This window comes from Balaenoptera physalus (assembly GCF_965194825.1).
Source record: "Balaenoptera physalus genome assembly, chromosome: 2".
Classification (NCBI taxonomy): Eukaryota; Metazoa; Chordata; class Mammalia; order Artiodactyla; family Balaenopteridae; genus Balaenoptera; species Balaenoptera physalus.
This window is the reverse complement of record NC_138883.1, coordinates 76,952,470-76,975,560: the sequence shown is the minus strand read 5'-3', so window position 1 is coordinate 76,975,560 and position 23,091 is coordinate 76,952,470. Positions and strand designations below refer to the sequence as shown.

Genomic DNA, 23,091 nt, shown 5'->3' with positions numbered 1-23,091 from the left:
TAAGCCCGTGCGCCACAACTACTGAGCCTGCGCTCTAGAGTCCACAAGCCACAACTACTGAGCCCGCGAGCCGAGAGCCTGTGCTCCTCAACAAGAGAAGCCACTGCAATGAGAAGCCCGCACGTCGCAACGAACGGCAGCCCCCACTCGCCACAACTAGAGAAATCCCACACGCAGCAACAAAGACCCAATGCAGCCAAAAATAATAAATACAATTGTTTTTTTAAAAAAAACTTTGTATTATAGAAACCACATGAAAATAATACAGAGAAGGGTTAAAACATCCATCATCCAATCAGTGTGGCGAAACAGGTGATTTTTTTCCGAATCCTTTCTGTCCCTTTCTTACATTCATACATAGTTAACACTGTTCACTGCTTCTAATTATCTACTCTGTGGTTAGGCACAGTGCTTGGTCTTGAAGATTGAGAAAAAAAGAAAAGAAAAAGAAAAAAGCCACAGTCCTTGCTCTCAAGTGTCAATAGCTCACTTCCCAGAGGGAAGATAATAACTCTGTAAGCAGGTGATTGCACTATTGTGCTGAGTGCAGTGAGAGATTCAAGGTGAAGTCTGGAAGGAAGAAAAGTTGAACTGCCTAAATGAGTCACCCAGGGCTTCATGAGAAATAGACCCAGGAGCCAAGTCCTGATGGTTGAGCAGGACTTTGCCTGGTAAGTGGGACTAGAGAACTGCTGAAGGGTTGTAAACTGCAATCTTGAACAAAGTAACGCAGAGCACAGTTCCAAGTACTTCCCATACGGCACTTCCTTTAGACCTCACAGCAGCCTTATGAGGTACTACTCGTGTCATCCCTGTTTCACAGGTGAGGGATCTAAGACGGAGCCGTAAAGTAACTTCCAAATCACACAGCTAGTGAGTAATGGAATGATTGGATCCCAGGGCAGTCTGGCTTCAGGTTCTATGCTGTTAACCACTGTACTCAGAAAACCATTCTGTAGAGGAGAATCAGAATTCCAGGCAGCCATCAGGAAACTACTGGAAGAGTCCAAGCCACAAATAATTAGGGCCTAAATTGAGAGCTAAGAAGGAAGATAATGGGACAGATAGGAGATGGGAGAACTGATAGGACTCCGTGTCCAATTCTAAGTGGGGAGGTCAGAGTGAGAAGTTAGGGGTGATGCCCAGGTTTCTTGCTGGAGTGACCAGGTAGCTAATGATGCTATTAGTCAAGAGAGGAAATACAGGGTTGGGAGAGGAGATGTGTCAGGATAATAGTATTTTTTTTAACACTGTATTCTATTATATATTTTTCTCTATTCATTGTCTTAATAGTTAACATTTTTGTCAATAGACACTGTCACTTCTCACACAGTACATCAATTCTTCCCTCTCTACTCTTCTCCAGCCTTTCCCATTTTTCATTCCTCCACATCCTATTTTTCTCTCTTTTTTTTAACCTTATCTTTTTTTGTGAAATTAACACTGTCAATGGCACTCAGAATTAAGTTATTCATCCTCATGCTCAAATTCATAATCCCACCCCTAGAGAAACACTAAACAAGCAGATGGGAGTAATAACAAGAATTTTATCCTTTTCTCTGCACCCCATAAAGGAACCAACAGGAGAACCCCTTGGACAACCTGAGCCCCCATCCCCTATGTCACCAGGAACTGTAATGGTTTGGTACATTCTCTCTTCCTAATTCTACATGCAGTGACATAAAGTTGGTTGCTTGAAACGGGTTACAGTGGGAACTTTTACACCACGGAACTTGGCAAAATTCTGCAAATCAGGACTTTGTTTCCACCCCCATCAGTGGGGCTGGAAACAGGTTGTTAAATATTTTATCAACACACCACAGATTCAGGCTGTCACCAAGATGAAGATCCACGTATTAATCTCACACCAGACAGCACACAAATCAGGGCTTCTCAACTCCGGCACATTTAGGACTTGGTAATTTTCTGTGGTGGCGGTGGCTTGTCCTGAGCATTGTAGAATTTAACAGCATCCCCAGCCTCCAGCCACTAGGTGCTACCCACTGACGACCCTCCCTCCCCCCAGTTATGACAACCAAAGATGTCTCCAGACATTTATCCCAAGGGGCCAAATCACCCTGCCTGAGAACCACTAGCAAAAATGGATTCAACTGTATAACTATCCCTCAAGAAGCCTCCAAAATTATGACATTGAAAAGATCAGAGGGAGGGGGGGCGGGGGGGGTGGGAGCAGGAATTCCCTGGCAGTCCAGTGATTAGGGGTCCATACTTTCACTGCCAAGGGCATGGGTTCAATCCCTGGTCGGGGAAATAAGATCAGTGGGTTGCAGTTGGGATTAAGCCAACTTCGTTAGAGCACAGAGAGACTTGTTTGTGGATAGTAAAAGGTAACATTTATTTAACATTTACTTTGTGCCTGGCACTATTCCAAGCACTTTACACTCACTAACTCATTTAACCTTCATTACTATTTCTAGGAAGTAAATACTATTATTCCTATTTTACAGATAAGAAAACTGAGTCACAAAGGAGTTCAATCATTTGCTCAAGCTAATGAGTGACAAAACTGAGATTCATACCCGGTCAGTCTGGTTTCACAATCTGTGCCCTTATGTCTATGCTGCGGATGCCATCAGAAGTCCAGGGACTACATTACTCTGCCCTCCCCATCTATGAGTTCAAGGTTTTTTCAATTCAACCAGGAGTGTTTAGGATATGGAGAATTTGAAGGTCTCCTGCTAACACTTCCTAATTGGAGGACATCACTGACAGAAATCCTTTTAACCAGGATGTTGAGAATGAATGCTTTCCTCATTTGATTCTGGTCCACATGGGAAAAGTGTCTGTCATCGAGGATGAAAACGGCACACAAGTACCTACTGCATTGCAAAAAAACCCAAAAAACAACAGAGAGCTTTTACTTTTATAAATAACAAAGGGAAGGAGGATTTTCTGCAACTGCTTTGACATGATAGTCCTGATTTTAAATATATGCCATTGCATGAATAAAAAATTCAGTTCTCCCTTAGGTAGTATTCATGAGATATCTAAAACAAAGTCCTGAATTACACAGGTAACTCCTAAGAAAATAAACCGCACTTTTTGCATATTTTATATGTGCAAAAAATATATGTGACCTAATTTTTTTAAATGAAGCCAATTCCTTAAGGTAATAGTTCTCAAAGTGTGGACCAGCAGCATAGCATCAGCTGGGAACTTATGAGAAATGCAAATTCTCAGCCCTCACCCCAGAATCAGCAACTCTGGGGATGAGGCCCAGCAATCAGGAGTTTCACAAACCCATTAGGTGATCGTGATGCGTGCCCAAGTTTGAGAATCACCATCTCAAGGTAGTATTGCTTAAGCAAGTCAGTTACTCTATAAAAATGAAGATTTTATACATAGCAAGTATATATAGAACAAATCTGTTATCAGGTTGTTTAAACAACTTTCAAGTTGCTAAAACAATTAAGTTGTAATAAAGTTATATAGGTAAATACCGTTGTTATAAAAACACGAGGTGATCTATAATGTGCACTAGACTGGTCAGTTTCCTTCATTTCCTGGTGAGCTGACTCTAAGAATTTCTTCATACCTCTCTCAAATTTTACTTATTACCTGCCTTAATCCTAACAAGGTTAAATATGGCACACTTAAGTTTTGCATTTTTTCCCAACTCCATTTTTGTACACAACTCCTATCTTTAGGGACATCCTACCTACTATGCCCTTAAGATATTACAAATGTCAATACTTCAGTAATAGGAAATTTAACTCAACCCAAAACTATAATAATTTTTTAATCTATGCACATGGGAATTCAAAATATACAGTTTTGTACTACAAATGTTAAAATAACAGAACAGCTCATAAAGACAGTAATTTAACTCCTGTAGCTAGGGTATCAGTAGAGTAAAAGTTTGCCCCCAAACCATTCCCTGCTCCAAGCTGTAAGACACTTCCAATTACGAATGCATGAATACGGCCGATTATATTGCTAGTAAAATTGAGACCTGACTGCTGAAACATTTACAGATTGAAAATTCAAATAGACGAAGGCCACCGACCCCTGATTCCTACACATATACAATGAAAGAGAACTATGCTATTAAAAAAAAAAAAAGAGAACTATGCATCTGATCCCGCCCCCAAATACTATCCAGTCCAGCTCGTCGGGGTCATTCTTTCACTCCATGAACATTTATTATGTGCCTACTGTGTGCCACGCATTGCACAGGCAGTGAACAAAGCTGACCCCCAAATCCCTTCCTTCTTAATAACAGGAATGTCTCCCTGGGAGGTTAGGCACTGGGAGACCAAGCCCTGGTTGTCCCCACCCCAAAAGGGTTAATCACACTGACACCCGCACCCAAACGGCCTCCTAGACTTGCGGACACAGAGCCGCGGCCGCTAGGTTCTTTAATAATTGGGCCAAGACCTCTTGGGCAGGCTGGGGAAGCCCATGGCCTTGACCCTCCAGGGCACCCCAGCAGACAGGGAACAAGGGACGCACACCCACCCCCCGCGCCACGTGCACACCCCGGCGCACGCCCCCACCGCCCTCCGCCCGTCCTGCACAGGCGCTGCCGCCCTCCGGCTCGCCCGTGCCCTGCACGGCGCTCGCGGCTTCTGACTCGGGGCCCGGACCCCCCACCAGCCCCGGTCCCACGAAGCCGCGATCCCGACCCCGGCCAGAACCCCACCGGCCGTCCCCTCTTACCGGCGCACTGGGCCCGGCGCCCCGGCCTCCCGCCTCCTGCCTCCTGCCTCTCGGCGGCCGCCTCGCGGACCTCCTCCTCCTCCTCGGCTGCCCCAGGAGCCCCTGCCGCGGCCCCGGCGGCCGCCTCTCGCCACCGCCGCCGGGGCGCCGGCCCGCTCGCGGTCGCCATTCCCGCTAGGCCAGCCGCGGCCGGGTCGGCGTCCTCGGCCGCCCCGAGCTCCTCGCTCCTCGCTCCGCCTGCACCTGGCCACCGACGGCGGTGCTGAACGCGCGGGAGCCGGGCCGCCGCGGAGACGCCCTTGCCCCACCAGAAACGGGCCGCACGGAGGAGCCGCGACCGACGGGCCCCCGGTGACAGCGAGCGCGGCGTGCGGGGCCGGGTTTGGAAGCTGGCCGCGGCGGCGGGGCGGGGCGGGACGGGGGCGGGGGGGAGGGGGGAGGAGGAGGAGGGGGCGGGGGGGAGGAGGAGGAGGGGGCGGGGGGGAGGGGGGAGGAGGAGGGGGGGCGGGGCGGCCTGCCCCGGGCCTGGCAGGTGGGGCCGGAACCTGGTCTCCGGCAGGGCCGGGGGTTCCGAGGAAAGGGCTGACCAGTGGAAGCTGCAAGTGGGAGGGGTGTTTCTGGGGGAAGGGCCGTAGCAAGGAAAAGGATGGGTTATGAAATAAAGTTTATATAATATGAACTCGTTTTTTAATTAAAAGTAGAAAGACATACTGATACGGTGTATTTGCCTAAGAAAAGGTCTTAAAAAGTATATACCAAAACATTAGTGTTACCGAGTCCAAGCTCCTGCTGCGTGCTGCAGGACAGGCCAGTGAATCCGAGAGATGACTGGTTGGGGCAAGGAGTAACGACTTACCTGGAGAGACAGCAAACCGAGAAGATGGTGGACTCCTGACCCCAAGGAACCAGCTGCCTGCGTTGGCATTCAGGCTTCTTTTCTACTAAAACGGGAGAGAGCAAAGTCAAACATGTCCGGGTTCTGGTCAGCCTCCTCTTCCTCCTTGCAGTCATTCACAGGTGGGCCTGGTCAGGATGTTTCTTGTGAGCTAAAAGAAAAGGTATTCTAGAGCTTAATGCTCACTACCTGGGAGGCAGGGTTCCCAGAGATGGGCCATTATGTATAATTGAAGCTTACAGGCAACAGCCCTTTAGTGACTAACTTGTAATAGAATACAAAGGTTCTTCCCTATTACATTAGTGGTTAACTGTGGGGTGAGACTCCCATTGAGTTAATTCTTCCATTTTTTTTTCCTGTTTAGTCTCCTGATCTTCAAGAATGAATAGGTGTAATTTTTAAAGTTCCTTCATACCTCTGGGTTCAGGAGGAGGTATGAAGGAAGGGTGGGGTGCGGTCCTCAGGTGAGAGGTGTGGCCTGCCACAAGCCACTGGGAGTCGAGAGAACAGTGCAGCCTGTCATGGACAGAAGGGGCTCCCAGGATGTCAAAAGAATGTTTATAGAAATGACTGCTTTAGCTCACACTTATTGAGCACATGAGCATTTAATTCTCCTGTCAGCCCTGTGAGGTAGGTACTACTGTCATCCTTATTTTACAGATAAGGAAATAGCCCTAGAGAAGTTAAACCACTTGCCTGATGTGACACAGCTACAGTAGCCGTGGAAATGACATTCTAACTCAGGCAAGCTCAGTCTATCCATGTTTGTGTGTCAGTGTCATTTACTTAGTAGACAGTTTTGGGGACTCACCCATATTTTACGATTTAATGTTTTGTTCCTTTTTATTGCTAAGCAGTATAGTTCATTTTATGGATCCAGTCTACTTTAACCAAGGGGGAAAAGGGCAGTTTAATATGGATACATGGGAGCCATTTTTAACTTTGTATGACAAGGACTTCCCTGGTGGCACAGTGGTTAAGAATCCGCCTGCCAGTGCAGGAGACACAGGTTCGAGCCCTGGTCCGGGAAGATCCCACACGGTGCGGAGCAACTAAGCCCGTGCGCCACAACTACTGAGCCTGCGCTCTAGAGTCCACAAGCCACAACTACTGAGCCCGCGAGCCGAGAGCCTGTGCTCCTCAACAAGAGAAGCCACTGCAATGAGAAGCCCGCACGTCGCAACGAACGGCAGCCCCCACTCGCCACAACTAGAGAAATCCCACACGCAGCAACAAAGACCCAATGCAGCCAAAAATAATAAATACAATTGTTTTTTAAAAAAAAACTTTGTATTATAGAAACCACATGAAAATAATACAGAGAAGGGTTAAAACATCCATCATCCAATCAGTGTGGCGAAACAGGTGATTTTTTTCCGAATCCTTTCTGTCCCTTTCTTACATTCATACATAGTTAACACTGTTCACTGCTTCTAATTATCTACTCTGTGGTTAGGCACAGTGCTTGGTCTTGAAGATTGAGAAAAAAAGAAAAGAAAAAGAAAAAAGCCACAGTCCTTGCTCTCAAGTGTCAATAGCTCACTTCCCAGAGGGAAGATAATAACTCTGTAAGCAGGTGATTGCACTATTGTGCTGAGTGCAGTGAGAGATTCAGGGTGAAGTCTGGAAGGAAGAAAAGTTGAACTGCCTAAATGAGTCACCCAGGGCTTCATGAGAAATAGACCCAGGAGCCAAGTCCTGATGGTTGAGCAGGACTTTGCCTGGTAAGTGGGACTAGAGAACTGCTGAAGGGTTGTAAACTGCAATCTTGAACAAAGTAACGCAGAGCACAGTTCCAAGTACTTCCCATACGGCACTTCCTTTAGACCTCACAGCAGCCTTATGAGGTACTACTCGTGTCATCCCTGTTTCACAGGTGAGGGATCTAAGACGGAGCCGTAAAGTAACTTCCAAATCACACAGCTAGTGAGTAATGGAATGATTGGATCCCAGGGCAGTCTGGCTTCAGGTTCTATGCTGTTAACCACTGTACTCAGAAAACCATTCTGTAGAGGAGAATCAGAATTCCAGGCAGCCATCAGGAAACTACTGGAAGAGTCCAAGCCACAAATAATTAGGGCCTAAATTGAGAGCTAAGAAGGAAGATAATGGGACAGATAGGAGATGGGAGAACTGATAGGACTCCGTGTCCAATTCTAAGTGGGGAGGTCAGAGTGAGAAGTTAGGGGTGATGCCCAGGTTTCTTGCTGGAGTGACCAGGTAGCTAATGATGCTATTAGTCAAGAGAGGAAATACAGGGTTGGGAGAGGAGATGTGTCAGGATAATAGTATTTTTTTTAACACTGTATTCTATTATATATTTTTCTCTATTCATTGTCTTAATAGTTAACATTTTTGTCAATAGACACTGTCACTTCTCACACAGTACATCAATTCTTCCCTCTCTACTCTTCTCCAGCCTTTCCCATTTTTCATTCCTCCACATCCTATTTTTCTCTCTTTTTTTTAACCTTATCTTTTTTTGTGAAATTAACACTGTCAATGGCACTCAGAATTAAGTTATTCATCCTCATGCTCAAATTCATAATCCCACCCCTAGAGAAACACTAAACAAGCAGATGGGAGTAATAACAAGAATTTTATCCTTTTCTCTGCACCCCATAAAGGAACCAACAGGAGAACCCCTTGGACAACCTGAGCCCCCATCCCCTATGTGACCAGGAACTGTAATGGTTTGGTACATTCTCTCTTCCTAATTCTACATGCAGTGACATAAAGTTGGTTGCTTGAAACGGGTTACAGTGGGAACTTTTACACCACGGAACTTGGCAAAATTCTGCAAATCAGGACTTTGTTTCCACCCCCATCAGTGGGGCTGGAAACAGGTTGTTAAATATTTTATCAACACACCACAGATTCAGGCTGTCACCAAGATGAAGATCCACGTATTAATCTCACACCAGACAGCACACAAATCAGGGCTTCTCAACTCCGGCACATTTAGGACTTGGTAATTTTCTGTGGTGGCGGTGGCTTGTCCTGAGCATTGTAGAATTTAACAGCATCCCCAGCCTCCAGCCACTAGGTGCTACCCACTGACGACCCTCCCTCCCCCCAGTTATGACAACCAAAGATGTCTCCAGACATTTATCCCAAGGGGCCAAATCACCCTGCCTGAGAACCACTAGCAAAAATGGATTCAACTGTATAACTATCCCTCAAGAAGCCTCCAAAATTATGACATTGAAAAGATCAGAGGGAGGGGGGGCGGGGGGGGTGGGAGCAGGAATTCCCTGGCAGTCCAGTGATTAGGGGTCCATACTTTCACTGCCAAGGGCATGGGTTCAATCCCTGGTCGGGGAAATAAGATCAGTGGGTTGCAGTTGGGATTAAGCCAACTTCGTTAGAGCACAGAGAGACTTGTTTGTGGATAGTAAAAGGTAACATTTATTTAACATTTACTTTGTGCCTGGCACTATTCCAAGCACTTTACACTCACTAACTCATTTAACCTTCATTACTATTTCTAGGAAGTAAATACTATTATTCCTATTTTACAGATAAGAAAACTGAGTCACAAAGGAGTTCAATCATTTGCTCAAGCTAATGAGTGACAAAACTGAGATTCATACCCGGTCAGTCTGGTTTCACAATCTGTGCCCTTATGTCTATGCTGCGGATGCCATCAGAAGTCCAGGGACTACATTACTCTGCCCTCCCCATCTATGAGTTCAAGGTTTTTTCAATTCAACCAGGAGTGTTTAGGATATGGAGAATTTGAAGGTCTCCTGCTAACACTTCCTAATTGGAGGACATCACTGACAGAAATCCTTTTAACCAGGATGTTGAGAATGAATGCTTTCCTCATTTGATTCTGGTCCACATGGGAAAAGTGTCTGTCATCGAGGATGAAAACGGCACACAAGTACCTACTGCATTGCAAAAAAACCCAAAAAACAACAGAGAGCTTTTACTTTTATAAATAACAAAGGGAAGGAGGATTTTCTGCAACTGCTTTGACATGATAGTCCTGATTTTAAATATATGCCATTGCATGAATAAAAAATTCAGTTCTCCCTTAGGTAGTATTCATGAGATATCTAAAACAAAGTCCTGAATTACACAGGTAACTCCTAAGAAAATAAACCGCACTTTTTGCATATTTTATATGTGCAAAAAATATATGTGACCTAATTTTTTTAAATGAAGCCAATTCCTTAAGGTAATAGTTCTCAAAGTGTGGACCAGCAGCATAGCATCAGCTGGGAACTTATGAGAAATGCAAATTCTCAGCCCTCACCCCAGAATCAGCAACTCTGGGGATGAGGCCCAGCAATCAGGAGTTTCACAAACCCATTAGGTGATCGTGATGCGTGCCCAAGTTTGAGAATCACCATCTCAAGGTAGTATTGCTTAAGCAAGTCAGTTACTCTATAAAAATGAAGATTTTATACATAGCAAGTATATATAGAACAAATCTGTTATCAGGTTGTTTAAACAACTTTCAAGTTGCTAAAACAATTAAGTTGTAATAAAGTTATATAGGTAAATACCGTTGTTATAAAAACACGAGGTGATCTATAATGTGCACTAGACTGGTCAGTTTCCTTCATTTCCTGGTGAGCTGACTCTAAGAATTTCTTCATACCTCTCTCAAATTTTACTTATTACCTGCCTTAATCCTAACAAGGTTAAATATGGCACACTTAAGTTTTGCATTTTTTCCCAACTCCATTTTTGTACACAACTTCTATCTTTAGGGACATCCTACCTACTATGCCCTTAAGATATTACAAATGTCAATACTTCAGTAATAGGAAATTTAACTCAACCCAAAACTATAATAATTTTTTAATCTATGCACATGGGAATTCAAAATATACAGTTTTGTACTACAAATGTTAAAATAACAGAACAGCTCATAAAGACAGTAATTTAACTCCTGTAGCTAGGGTATCAGTAGAGTAAAAGTTTGCCCCCAAACCATTCCCTGCTCCAAGCTGTAAGACACTTCCAATTACGAATGCATGAATACGGCCGATTATATTGCTAGTAAAATTGAGACCTGACTGCTGAAACATTTACAGATTGAAAATTCAAATAGACGAAGGCCACCGACCCCTGATTCCTACACATATACAATGAAAGAGAACTATGCTATTAAAAAAAAAAAAGAGAACTATGCATCTGATCCCGCCCCCAAATACTATCCAGTCCAGCTCGTCGGGGTCATTCTTTCACTCCATGAACATTTATTATGTGCCTACTGTGTGCCACGCATTGCACAGGCAGTGAACAAAGCTGACCCCCAAATCCCTTCCTCCTTAACAACAGGAATGTCTCCCTGGGAGGTTAGGCACTGGGAGACCAAGCCCTGGTTGTCCCCACCCCAAAAGGGTTAATCACACTGACACCCGCACCCAAACGGCCCCCTAGACTTGCGGACACAGAGCCGCGGCCGCTAGGTTCTTTAATAATTGGGCCAAGACCTCTTGGGCAGGCTGGGGAAGCCCATGGCCTTGACCCTCCAGGGCACCCCAGCAGACAGGGAGCAAGGGACGCACACCCAACCCCCCGCGCCACGTGCACACCCCGGCGCACGCCCCCACCGCCCTCCGCCCGTCCTGCACAGGCGCTGCCGCCGTCCGGCTCGCGCGTGCCCTGAACGGCGCTCGCGGCTTCTGACTCGGGACCCGGACCCCCCACCAGCCCCGGTCCCACGAAGCCGCGACCCCGACCCCGGCCAGAACCCCACCGGCCGTCCCCTCTTACCGGCGCACTGGGCCCGGCGCCCCCGCCTCCTGCCTCCTGCCTCTCGGCGGCCGCCTCGCGGACCTCCTCCTCCTCCTCGGCTGCCCCAGGAGCCCCTGCCGCGGCCCCGGCGGACGCCTCTCACCACCGCCGCCGCCGCCTCTCGCCACCGCTGCCGGGGCGCCGGCCCGCTCGCGGTCGCCATTCCCGCTAGGCCAGCCGCGGCCGGGTCGGCGTCCTCGGCCGCCCCGAGCTCCTCGCTCCGCCTGCATCTGGCCACCGACGGCGGTGCTGAACGCGCGGGAGCCGGGCCGCCGCGGAGACGCCCTTGCCCCACCGGAAACGGGCCGCACGGAGGAGCCGCGACCGACGGGCCCCCGGTGACAGCGAGCGCGGCGTGCGGGGCCGGGTTTGGAAGCTGGCCGCGGCGGCGGCGGGGCGGGGCGGGGCGGGGCGGGGCGGGGCGGGGCGGGGGGAGGAGGAGGAGGGGGCGGGGCGGCCTGCCCCGGGCCTGGCAGGTGGGGCCGGAACCTGGTCTCCGGCAGGGCCGGGGGTTCCGAGGAAAGGGCTGACCAGTAGAAGCTGCAAGTGGGAGGGGTGTTTCTGGGGGAAGGGCCGTAGCAAGGAAAAGGATGGGTTATGAAATAAAGTTTATATAATATGAACTCGTTTTTTAATTAAAAGTAGAAAGACATACTGATACGGTGTATTTGCCTAAGAAAAGGTCTTAAAAAGTATATACCAAAAACATTAGTGTTACCGAGTCCAAGCTCCTGCTGCGCGCTGCAGGACAGGCCAGTGAATCCGAGAGATGACTGGTTGGGGCAAGGAGTAACGACTTACCTGGAGAGACAGCAAACCGAGAAGATGGTGGACTCCTGACCCCAAGGAACCAGCTGCCTGCGTTGGCATTCAGGCTTCTTTTATACTAAAACGGGAGAGAGCAAAGTCAAACATGTCCGGGTTCTGGTCAGCCTCTTCTTCCTCCTTGCAGTCATTCACAGGTGGGCCTGGTCAGGATGTTTCTTGTGAGCTAAAAGAAAAGGTATTCTAGAGCTTAATGCTCACTACCTGGGAGGCAGGGTTCCCAGAGATGGGCCATTATGTATAATTGAAGCTTACAGGCAACAGCCCTTTAGTGACTAACTTGTAATAGAATACAAAGGTTCTTCCCTATTACATTAGTGGTTAACTGTGGGGTGAGACTCCCATTGAGTTAATTCTTCCATTTTTTTTTCCTGTTTAGTCTCCTGATCTTCAAGAATGAATAGGTGTAATTTTTAAAGTTCCTTCCTACCTCTGGGTTCAGGAGGAGGTATGAAGGAAGGGTGGGGTGCGGTCCTCAGGTGAGAGGTGTGGCCTGCCACAAGCCACTGGGAGTCGAGAGAACAGTGCAGCCTGTCATGGACAGAAGGGGCTCCCAGGATGTCAAAAGAATGTTTATAGAAATGACTGCTTTAGCTCACACTTATTGAGCACATGAGCATTTAATTCTCCTGTCAGCCCTGTGAGGTAGGTACTACTGTCATCCTTATTTTACAGATAAGGAAATAGCCCTAGAGAAGTTAAACCACTTGCCTGATGTGACACAGCTACAGTAGCGGTGGAAATGACATTCTAACTCAGGCAAGCTCAGTCTATCCATGTTTGTGTGTCAGTGTCATTTACTTAGTAGACAGTTTTGGGGACTCACCCATATTTTACGATTTAATGTTTTGTTCCTTTTTATTGCTAAGCAGTATAGTTCATTTTATGGATCCAGTCTACTTTAACCAAGGGGGAAAAGGGCAGTTTAATATGGATACATGGGAGCCATTTTTAACTTTGTATGACAAGGACTTCCCTGGTGGCACAGTGGTTAAGAATCCGCCTGCCAGTGCAGGAGACACAGGTTCGAGCCCTGGTCCGGGAAGATCCCACACGGTGCGGAGCAACTAAGCCCGTGCGCCACAACTACTGAGCCTGCGCTCTAGAGTCCACAAGCCACAACTACTGAGCCCGCGAGCCGAGAGCCTGTGCTCCTCAACAAGAGAAGCCACTGCAATGAGAAGCCCGCACGTCGCAACGAACGGCAGCCCCCACTCGCCACAACTAGAGAAATCCCACACGCAGCAACAAAGACCCAATGCAGCCAAAAATAATAAATACAATTGTTTTTTTAAAAAAAACTTTGTATTATAGAAACCACATGAAAATAATACAGAGAAGGGTTAAAACATCCATCATCCAATCAGTGTGGCGAAACAGGTGATTTTTTTCCGAATCCTTTCTGTCCCTTTCTTACATTCATACATAGTTAACACTGTTCACTGCTTCTAATTATCTACTCTGTGGTTAGGCACAGTGCTTGGTCTTGAAGATTGAGAAAAAAAGAAAAGAAAAAGAAAAAAGCCACAGTCCTTGCTCTCAAGTGTCAATAGCTCACTTCCCAGAGGGAAGATAATAACTCTGTAAGCAGGTGATTGCACTATTGTGCTGAGTGCAGTGAGAGATTCAAGGTGAAGTCTGGAAGGAAGAAAAGTTGAACTGCCTAAATGAGTCACCCAGGGCTTCATGAGAAATAGACCCAGGAGCCAAGTCCTGATGGTTGAGCAGGACTTTGCCTGGTAAGTGGGACTAGAGAACTGCTGAAGGGTTGTAAACTGCAATCTTGAACAAAGTAACGCAGAGCACAGTTCCAAGTACTTCCCATACGGCACTTCCTTTAGACCTCACAGCAGCCTTATGAGGTACTACTCGTGTCATCCCTGTTTCACAGGTGAGGGATCTAAGACGGAGCCGTAAAGTAACTTCCAAATCACACAGCTAGTGAGTAATGGAATGATTGGATCCCAGGGCAGTCTGGCTTCAGGTTCTATGCTGTTAACCACTGTACTCAGAAAACCATTCTGTAGAGGAGAATCAGAATTCCAGGCAGCCATCAGGAAACTACTGGAAGAGTCCAAGCCACAAATAATTAGGGCCTAAATTGAGAGCTAAGAAGGAAGATAATGGGACAGATAGGAGATGGGAGAACTGATAGGACTCCGTGTCCAATTCTAAGTGGGGAGGTCAGAGTGAGAAGTTAGGGGTGATGCCCAGGTTTCTTGCTGGAGTGACCAGGTAGCTAATGATGCTATTAGTCAAGAGAGGAAATACAGGGTTGGGAGAGGAGATGTGTCAGGATAATAGTATTTTTTTTAACACTGTATTCTATTATATATTTTTCTCTATTCATTGTCTTAATAGTTAACATTTTTGTCAATAGACACTGTCACTTCTCACACAGTACATCAATTCTTCCCTCTCTACTCTTCTCCAGCCTTTCCCATTTTTCATTCCTCCACATCCTATTTTTCTCTCTTTTTTTTAACCTTATCTTTTTTTGTGAAATTAACACTGTCAATGGCACTCAGAATTAAGTTATTCATCCTCATGCTCAAATTCATAATCCCACCCCTAGAGAAACACTAAACAAGCAGATGGGAGTAATAACAAGAATTTTATCCTTTTCTCTGCACCCCATAAAGGAACCAACAGGAGAACCCCTTGGACAACCTGAGCCCCCATCCCCTATGTGACCAGGAACTGTAATGGTTTGGTACATTCTCTCTTCCTAATTCTACATGCAGTGACATAAAGTTGGTTGCTTGAAACGGGTTACAGTGGGAACTTTTACACCACGGAACTTGGCAAAATTCTGCAAATCAGGACTTTGTTTCCACCCCCATCAGTGGGGCTGGAAACAGGTTGTTAAATATTTTATCAACACACCACAGATTCAGGCTGTCACCAAGATGAAGATCCACGTATTAATCTCACACCAGACAGCACACAAATCAGGGCTTCTCAACTCCGGCACATTTAGGACTTGGTAATTTTCTGTGGTGGCGGTGGCTTGTCCTGAGCATTGTAGAATTTAACAGCATCCCCAGCCTCCAGCCACTAGGTGCTACCCACTGACGACCCTCCCTCCCCCCAGTTATGACAACCAAAGATGTCTCCAGACATTTATCCCAAGGGGCCAAATCACCCTGCCTGAGAACCACTAGCAAAAATGGATTCAACTGTATAACTATCCCTCAAGAAGCCTCCAAAATTATGACATTGAAAAGATCAGAGGGAGGGGGGGCGGGGGGGGTGGGAGCAGGAATTCCCTGGCAGTCCAGTGATTAGGGGTCCATACTTTCACTGCCAAGGGCATGGGTTCAATCCCTGGTCGGGGAAATAAGATCAGTGGGTTGCAGTTGGGATTAAGCCAACTTCGTTAGAGCACAGAGAGACTTGTTTGTGGATAGTAAAAGGTAACATTTATTTAACATTTACTTTGTGCCTGGCACTATTCCAAGCACTTTACACTCACTAACTCATTTAACCTTCATTACTATTTCTAGGAAGTAAATACTATTATTCCTATTTTACAGATAAGAAAACTGAGTCACAAAGGAGTTCAATCATTTGCTCAAGCTAATGAGTGACAAAACTGAGATTCATACCCGGTCAGTCTGGTTTCACAATCTGTGCCCTTATGTCTATGCTGCGGATGCCATCAGAAGTCCAGGGACTACATTACTCTGCCCTCCCCATCTATGAGTTCAAGGTTTTTTCAATTCAACCAGGAGTGTTTAGGATATGGAGAATTTGAAGGTCTCCTGCTAACACTTCCTAATTGGAGGACATCACTGACAGAAATCCTTTTAACCAGGATGTTGAGAATGAATGCTTTCCTCATTTGATTCTGGTCCACATGGGAAAAGTGTCTGTCATCGAGGATGAAAACGGCACACAAGTACCTACTGCATTGCAAAAAAACCCAAAAAACAACAGAGAGCTTTTACTTTTATAAATAACAAAGGGAAGGAGGATTTTCTGCAACTGCTTTGACATGATAGTCCTGATTTTAAATATATGCCATTGCATGAATAAAAAATTCAGTTCTCCCTTAGGTAGTATTCATGAGATATCTAAAACAAAGTCCTGAATTACACAGGTAACTCCTAAGAAAATAAACCGCACTTTTTGCATATTTTATATGTGCAAAAAATATATGTGACCTAATTTTTTTAAATGAAGCCAATTCCTTAAGGTAATAGTTCTCAAAGTGTGGACCAGCAGCATAGCATCAGCTGGGAACTTATGAGAAATGCAAATTCTCAGCCCTCACCCCAGAATCAGCAACTCTGGGGATGAGGCCCAGCAATCAGGAGTTTCACAAACCCATTAGGTGATCGTGATGCGTGCCCAAGTTTGAGAATCACCATCTCAAGGTAGTATTGCTTAAGCAAGTCAGTTACTCTATAAAAATGAAGATTTTATACATAGCAAGTATATATAGAACAAATCTGTTATCAGGTTGTTTAAACAACTTTCAAGTTGCTAAAACAATTAAGTTGTAATAAAGTTATATAGGTAAATACCGTTGTTATAAAAACACGAGGTGATCTATAATGTGCACTAGACTGGTCAGTTTCCTTCATTTCCTGGTGAGCTGACTCTAAGAATTTCTTCATACCTCTCTCAAATTTTACTTATTACCTGCCTTAATCCTAACAAGGTTAAATATGGCACACTTAAGTTTTGCATTTTTTCCCAACTCCATTTTTGTACACAACTCCTATCTTTAGGGACATCCTACCTACTATGCCCTTAAGATATTACAAATGTCAATACTTCAGTAATAGGAAATTTAACTCAACCCAAAACTATAATAATTTTTTAATCTATGCACATGGGAATTCAAAATATACAGTTTTGTACTACAAATGTTAAAATAACAGAACAGCTCATAAAGACAGTAATTTAACTCCTGTAGCTAGGGTATCAGTAGAGTAAAAGTTTGCCCCCAAACCATTCCCTGCTCCAAGCTGTAAGACACTTCCAATTACGAATGCATGAATACGGCCGATTATATTGCTAGTAAAATTGAGACCTGACTGCTGAAACATTTACAGATTGAAAATTCAAATAGACGAAGGCCACCGACCCCTGATTCCTACACATATACAATGAAAGAGAACTATGCTATTAAAAAAAAAAAAAGAGAACTATGCATCTGATCCCGCCCCCAAATACTATCCAGTCCAGCTCGTCGGGGTCATTCTTTCACTCCATGAACATTTATTATGTGCCTACTGTGTGCCACGCATTGCACAGGCAGTGAACAAAGCTGACCCCCAAATCCCTTCCTTCTTAATAACAGGAATGTCTCCCTGGGAGGTTAGGCACTGGGAGACCAAGCCCGGTTGTCCCCACCCCAAAAGGGTTAATCACACTGACACCCGCACCCAAACGGCCCCCTAGACTTGCGGACACAGAGCCGCGGCCGCTAGGTTCTTTAATAATTGGGCCAAGACCTCTTGGGCAGGCTGGGGAAGCCCATGGCCTTGACCCTCCAGGGCACCCCAGCAGACAGGGAACAAGGGACGCACACCCACCCCCCGCGCCACGTGCACACCCCGGCGCACGCCCCCACCGCCCTCCGCCCGTCCTGCACAGGCGCTGCCGCCCTCCGGCTCGCCCGTGCCCTGCACGGCGCTCGCGGCTTCTGACTCGGGGCCCAGACCCCCCACCAACCCCGGTCCCACGAAGCCGCGACCCCGACCCCGGCCAGAACCCCACCGGCCGTCCCCTCTTACCGGCGCACTGGGCCCGGCGCCCCGGCCTCCCGCCTCCTGCCTCCTGCCTCTCGGCGGCCGCCTCGCGGACCTCCTCCTCCTCCTCGGCTGCCCCAGGAGCCCCTGCCGCGGCCCCGGCGGACGCCTCTCACCACCGCCGCCGCCGCCTCTCGCCACCGCTGCCGGGGCGCCGGCCCGCTCGCGGTCGCCATTCCCGCTAGGCCAGCCGCGGCCGGGTCGGCGTCCTCGGCCGCCCCGAGCTCCTCGCTCCGCCTGCATCTGGCCACCGACGGCGGTGCTGAACGCGCGGGAGCCGGGCCGCCGCGGAGACGCCCTTGCCCCACCGGAAACGGGCCGCACGGAGGAGCCGCGACCGACGGGCCCCCGGTGACAGCGAGCGCGGCGTGCGGGGCCGGGTTTGGAAGCTGGCCGCGGCGGCGGGGCGGGGCGGGGCGGGGCGGGGCGGGGCGGGGGCGGGGGCGGGGGCGGGGACGGGGCGGGGGGTAGGAGGAGGGGGCGGGGCGGCCGGCCCCGGGCCTGGCAGGTGGGGCCGGAACCTGGTCTCCGGCAGGGCCGGGGGTTCCGAGGAAAGGGCTGACCAGTGGAAGCTGCAAGTGGGAGGGGTGTTTCTGGGGGAAGGGCCGTAGCAAGGAAAAGGATGGGTTATGAAATAAAGTTTATATAATATGAACTCGTTTTTTAATTAAAAGTAGAAAGACATACTGATACGGTGTATTTGCCTAAGAAAAGGTCTTAAAAATATATACCAAAACATTAGTGTTACCGAGTCCAAGCTCCTGCTGCGCGCTGCAGGACAGGCCAGTGAATCCGAGAGATGACTGGTTGGGGCAAGGAGTAACGACTTACCTGGAGAGACAGCAAACCGAGAAGATGGTGGACTCCTGACCCCAAGGAACCAGCTGCCTGCGTTGGCATTCAGGCTTCTTTTATACTAAAACGGGAGAGAGCAAAGTCAAACATGTCCGGGTTCTGGTCAGCCTCCTCTTCCTCCTTGCAGTCATTCACAGGTGGGCCTGGTCAGGATGTTTCTTGTGAGCTAAAAGAAAAGGTATTCTAGAGCTTAATGCTCACTACCTGGGAGGCAGGGTTCCCAGAGATGGGCCATTATGTATAATTGAAGCTTACAGGCAACAGCCCTTTAGTGACTAACTTGTAATAGAATACAAAGGTTCTTCCCTATTACATTAGTGGTTAACTGTGGGGTGAGACTTCCAGTGAGTTAATTCTTCCATTTTTTTTTCCTGTTTAGTCTCCTGATCTTCAAGAATGAATAGGTGTAATTTTTAAAGTTCCTTCATATCTCTGGGTTCAGGAGGAGGTATGAAGGAAGGGTGGGGTGCGGTCCTCAGGTGAGAGGTGTGGCCTGCCACAAGCCACTGGGAGTCCAGAGAACAGTGCAGCCTGTCATGGACAGAAGGGGCTCCCAGGATGTCAAAAGAATGTTTATAGAAATGACTGCTTTAGCTCACACTTATTGAGCACATGAGCATTTAATTCTCCTGTCAGCCCTGTGAGGTAGGTACTACTGTCATCCTTATTTTACAGATAAAGAAATAGCCCTAGAGAAGTTAAACCACTTGCCTGATGTGACACAGCTACAGTAGCCGTGGAAATGACATTCTAACTCAGGCAAGCTCAGTCTATCCATGTTTGTGTGTCAGTGTCATTTACTTAGTAGACAGTTTTGGGGACTCACCCATATTTTACGATTTAATGTTTTGTTCCTTTTTATTGCTAAGCAGTATAGTTCATTTTATGGATCCAGTCTACTTTAACCAAGGGGGAAAAGGGCAGTTTAATATGGATACATGGGAGCCATTTTTAACTTTGTATGACAAGGACTTCCCTGGTGGCACAGTGGTTAAGAATCCGCCTGCCAGTGCAGGAGACACAGGTTCGAGCCCTGGTCCGGGAAGATCCCACACGCTGCGGAGCAACTAAGCCCGTGTGCCATAACTACTGAGCCTGCGCTCTAGAGTCCACGAGCCACAACTACTGAGCCCGCGAGCCGAGAGCCTGTGCTCCTCAACAAGAGAAGCCACTGCAATGAGAAGCCCGCACGTCGCAACGAACGGCAGCCCCCACTCGCCACAACTAGAGAAATCCCACACGCAGCAACAAAGACCCAATGCAGCCAAAAATAATAAATACAATTGTTTTTTTTAAAAAAAACTTTGTATTATAGAAACCACATGAAAATAATACAGAGAAGGGTTAAAACATCCATCATCCAATCAGTGTGGCGAAACAGGTGATTTTTTTCCGAATCCTTTCTGTCCCTTTCGTACATTCATACATAGTTAACACTGTTCACTGCTTCTAATTATCTACTCTGTGGTTAGGCACAGTGCTTGGTCTTGAAGATTGAGAAAAAAAGAAAAGAAAAAGAAAAAAGCCACAGTCCTTGCTCTCAAGTGTCAATAGCTCACTTCCCAGAGGGAAGATAATAACTCTGTAAGCAGGTGATTGCACTATTGTGCTGAGTGCAGTGAGAGATTCAAGGTGAAGTCTGGAAGGAAGAAAAGTTGAACTGCCTAAATGAGTCACCCAGGGCTTCATGAGAAATAGACCCAGGAGCCAAGTCCTGATGGTTGAGCAGGACTTTGCCTGGTAAGTGGGACTAGAGAACTGCTGAAGGGTTGTAAACTGCAATCTTGAACAAAGTAACGCAGAGCACAGTTCCAAGTACTTCCCATACGGCACTTCCTTTAGACCTCACAGCAGCCTTATGAGGTACTACTCGTGTCATCCCTGTTTCACAGGTGAGGGATCTAAGACGGAGCCGTAAAGTAACTTCCAAATCACACAGCTAGTGAGTAATGGAATGATTGGATCCCAGGGCAGTCTGGCTTCAGGTTCTATGCTGTTAACCACTGTACTCAGAAAACCATTCTGTAGAGGAGAATCAGAATTCCAGGCAGCCATCAGGAAACTACTGGAAGAGTCCAAGCCACAAATAATTAGGGCCTAAATTGAGAGCTAAGACGGAAGATAATGGGACAGATAGGAGATGGGAGAACTGATAGGACTCCGTGTCCAATTCTAAGTGGGGAGGTCAGAGTGAGAAGTTAGGGGTGATGCCCAGGTTTCTTGCTGGAGTGACCAGGTAGCTAATGATGCTATTAGTCAAGAGAGGAAATACAGGGTTGGGAGAGGAGATGTGTCAGGATAATAGTATTTTTTTTTAACACTGTATTCTATTATATATTTTTCTCTATTCATTGTCTTAATAGTTAACATTTTTGTCAATAGACACTGTCACTTCTCACACAGTACATCAATTCTTCCCTCTCTACTCTTCTCCAGCCTTTCCCATTTTTCATTCCTCCACATCCTATTTTTCTCTCTTTTTTTTAACCTTATCTTTTTTTGTGAAATTAACACTGTCAATGGCACTCAGAATTAAGTTATTCATCCTCATGCTCAAATTCATAATCCCACCCCTAGAGAAACACTAAACAAGCAGATGGGAGTAATAACAAGAATTTTATCCTTTTCTCTGCACCCCATAAAGGAACCAACAGGAGAACCCCTTGGACAACCTGAGCCCCCATCCCCTATGTGACCAGGAACTGTAATGGTTTGGTACATTATCTCTTCCTAATTCTACATGCAGTGACATAAAGTTGGTTGCTTGAAACGGGTTACAGTGGGAACTTTTACACCACGGAACTTGGCAAAATTCTGCAAATCAGGACTTTGTTTCCACCCCCATCAGTGGGGCTGGAAACAGGTTGTTAAATATTTTATCAACACACCACAGATTCAGGCTGTCACCAAGATGAAGATCCACGTATTAATCTCACACCAGACAGCACACAAATCAGGGCTTCTCAACTCCGGCACATTTAGGACTTGGTAATTTTTTGTGGTGGCGGTGGCTTGTCCTGAGCATTGTAGAATTTAACAGCATCCCCAGCCTCCAGCCACTAGGTGCTACCCACTGACGACCCTCCCTCCCCCCAGTTATGACAACCAAAGATGTCTCCAGACATTTATCCCAAGGGGCCAAATCACCCTGCCTGAGAACCACTAGCAAAAATGGATTCAACTGTATAACTATCCCTCAAGAAGCCTCCAAAATTATGACATTGAAAAGATCAGAGGGAGGGGGGGCGGGGGGGGTGGGAGCAGGAATTCCCTGGCAGTCCAGTGATTAGGGGTCCATACTTTCACTGCCAAGGGCATGGGTTCAATCCCTGGTCGGGGAAATAAGATCAGTGGGTTGCAGTTGGGATTAAGCCAACTTCGTTAGAGCACAGAGAGACTTGTTTGTGGATAGTAAAAGGTAACATTTATTTAACATTTACTTTGTGCCTGGCACTATTCCAAGCACTTTACACTCACTAACTCATTTAACCTTCATTACTATTTCTAGGAAGTAAATACTATTATTCCTATTTTACAGATAAGAAAACTGAGTCACAAAGGAGTTCAATCATTTGCTCAAGCTAATGAGTGACAAAACTGAGATTCATACCCGGTCAGTCTGGTTTCACAATCTGTGCCCTTATGTCTATGCTGCGGATGCCATCAGAAGTCCAGGGACTACATTACTCTGCCCTCCCCATCTATGAGTTCAAGGTTTTTTCAATTCAACCAGGAGTGTTTAGGATATGGAGAATTTGAAGGTCTCCTGCTAACACTTCCTAATTGGAGGACATCACTGACAGAAATCCTTTTAACCAGGATGTTGAGAATGAATGCTTTCCTCATTTGATTCTGGTCCACATGGGAAAAGTGTCTGTCATCGAGGATGAAAACGGCACACAAGTACCTACTGCATTGCAAAAAAACCCAAAAAACAACAGAGAGCTTTTACTTTTATAAATAACAAAGGGAAGGAGGATTTTCTGCAACTGCTTTGACATGATAGTCCTGATTTTAAATATATGCCATTGCATGAATAAAAAATTCAGTTCTCCCTTAGGTAGTATTCATGAGATATCTAAAACAAAGTCCTGAATTACACAGGTAACTCCTAAGAAAATAAACCGCACTTTTTGCATATTTTATATGTGCAAAAAATATATGTGACCTAATTTTTTTAAATGAAGCCAATTCCTTAAGGTAATAGTTCTCAAAGTGTGGACCAGCAGCATAGCATCAGCTGGGAACTTATGAGAAATGCAAATTCTCAGCCCTCACCCCAGAATCAGCAACTCTGGGGATGAGGCCCAGCAATCAGGA

The 23,091-nt window shown here is 46.6% G+C and overlaps 4 protein-coding genes and 1 long non-coding RNA gene across 7 annotated transcripts in view; 2 read left to right on the top strand and 3 right to left on the bottom strand.

The window, feature by feature from the left end:
* LOC309656278 (cell death regulator Aven-like) overlaps positions 1–4,329 on the top strand; it is a 52,638-nt gene extending 48,309 nt beyond the window's left edge. Inside the window, exon 3 of the mRNA XM_082452573.1 lies at positions 2,469–4,329. Coding sequence (XP_082308699.1) covers positions 2,469–2,515 — 47 coding nt within the window. The 3' untranslated portion in view covers positions 2,516–4,329. The remainder of the gene's footprint in view (positions 1–2,468) is intronic.
* The window catches only part of LOC309656240 (uncharacterized protein), a 108,656-nt gene extending 103,582 nt beyond the window's left edge, over positions 1–5,074 (bottom strand). For all 3 annotated transcript variants that reach the window (XM_082452504.1, XM_082452505.1, XM_082452506.1), the window contains exon 1: positions 4,681–5,074. The gene's annotated coding sequence lies outside the window, so the exon portion shown is untranslated. The remainder of the gene's footprint in view (positions 1–4,680) is intronic.
* The window catches only part of LOC309656204 (muscarinic acetylcholine receptor M5), a 340,164-nt gene that overhangs the window by 209,129 nt on the left and 107,944 nt on the right, over positions 1–23,091 (top strand). The window lies entirely within an intron of this gene.
* LOC309656249 (uncharacterized protein) lies at positions 11,449–18,521 on the bottom strand. The gene is made up of 3 exons (XM_082452526.1): positions 17,902–18,521; positions 12,131–12,215; positions 11,449–11,904 (listed from the first exon to the last, which is right to left on the bottom strand). The coding sequence occupies exons 1-3, from the start codon at positions 18,157–18,159 to the stop codon at positions 11,498–11,500; spliced, it is 750 nt and encodes a 249-aa protein (XP_082308652.1). The 5' UTR covers positions 18,160–18,521; the 3' UTR covers positions 11,449–11,497.
* Positions 20,055–22,020, bottom strand: LOC309655488. Its single transcript, XR_014260859.1, has 2 exons — positions 21,660–22,020; positions 20,055–20,836 (listed from the first exon to the last, which is right to left on the bottom strand). It is a non-coding gene; the product is annotated as an uncharacterized lncRNA (long non-coding RNA).

Coding starts and splice junctions, on each gene's coding strand:
- LOC309656249 (XM_082452526.1), bottom strand. CDS start 18,159: ATGCAGGCGGAGCGAGGAGCTCGGGGCGGCCGAGGACGCCGACCCGGC. Junction 12,216..17,901: donor GCGCCGGGCCCAGTGCGCCG/GTAAGAGGGGAC, acceptor CTCCCGTTTTAG/TATAAAAGAAGCCTGAATGC. Junction 11,905..12,130: donor TCGGTTTGCTGTCTCTCCAG/GTAAGTCGTTAC, acceptor TTTCCTTGCTAC/GGCCCTTCCCCCAGAAACAC.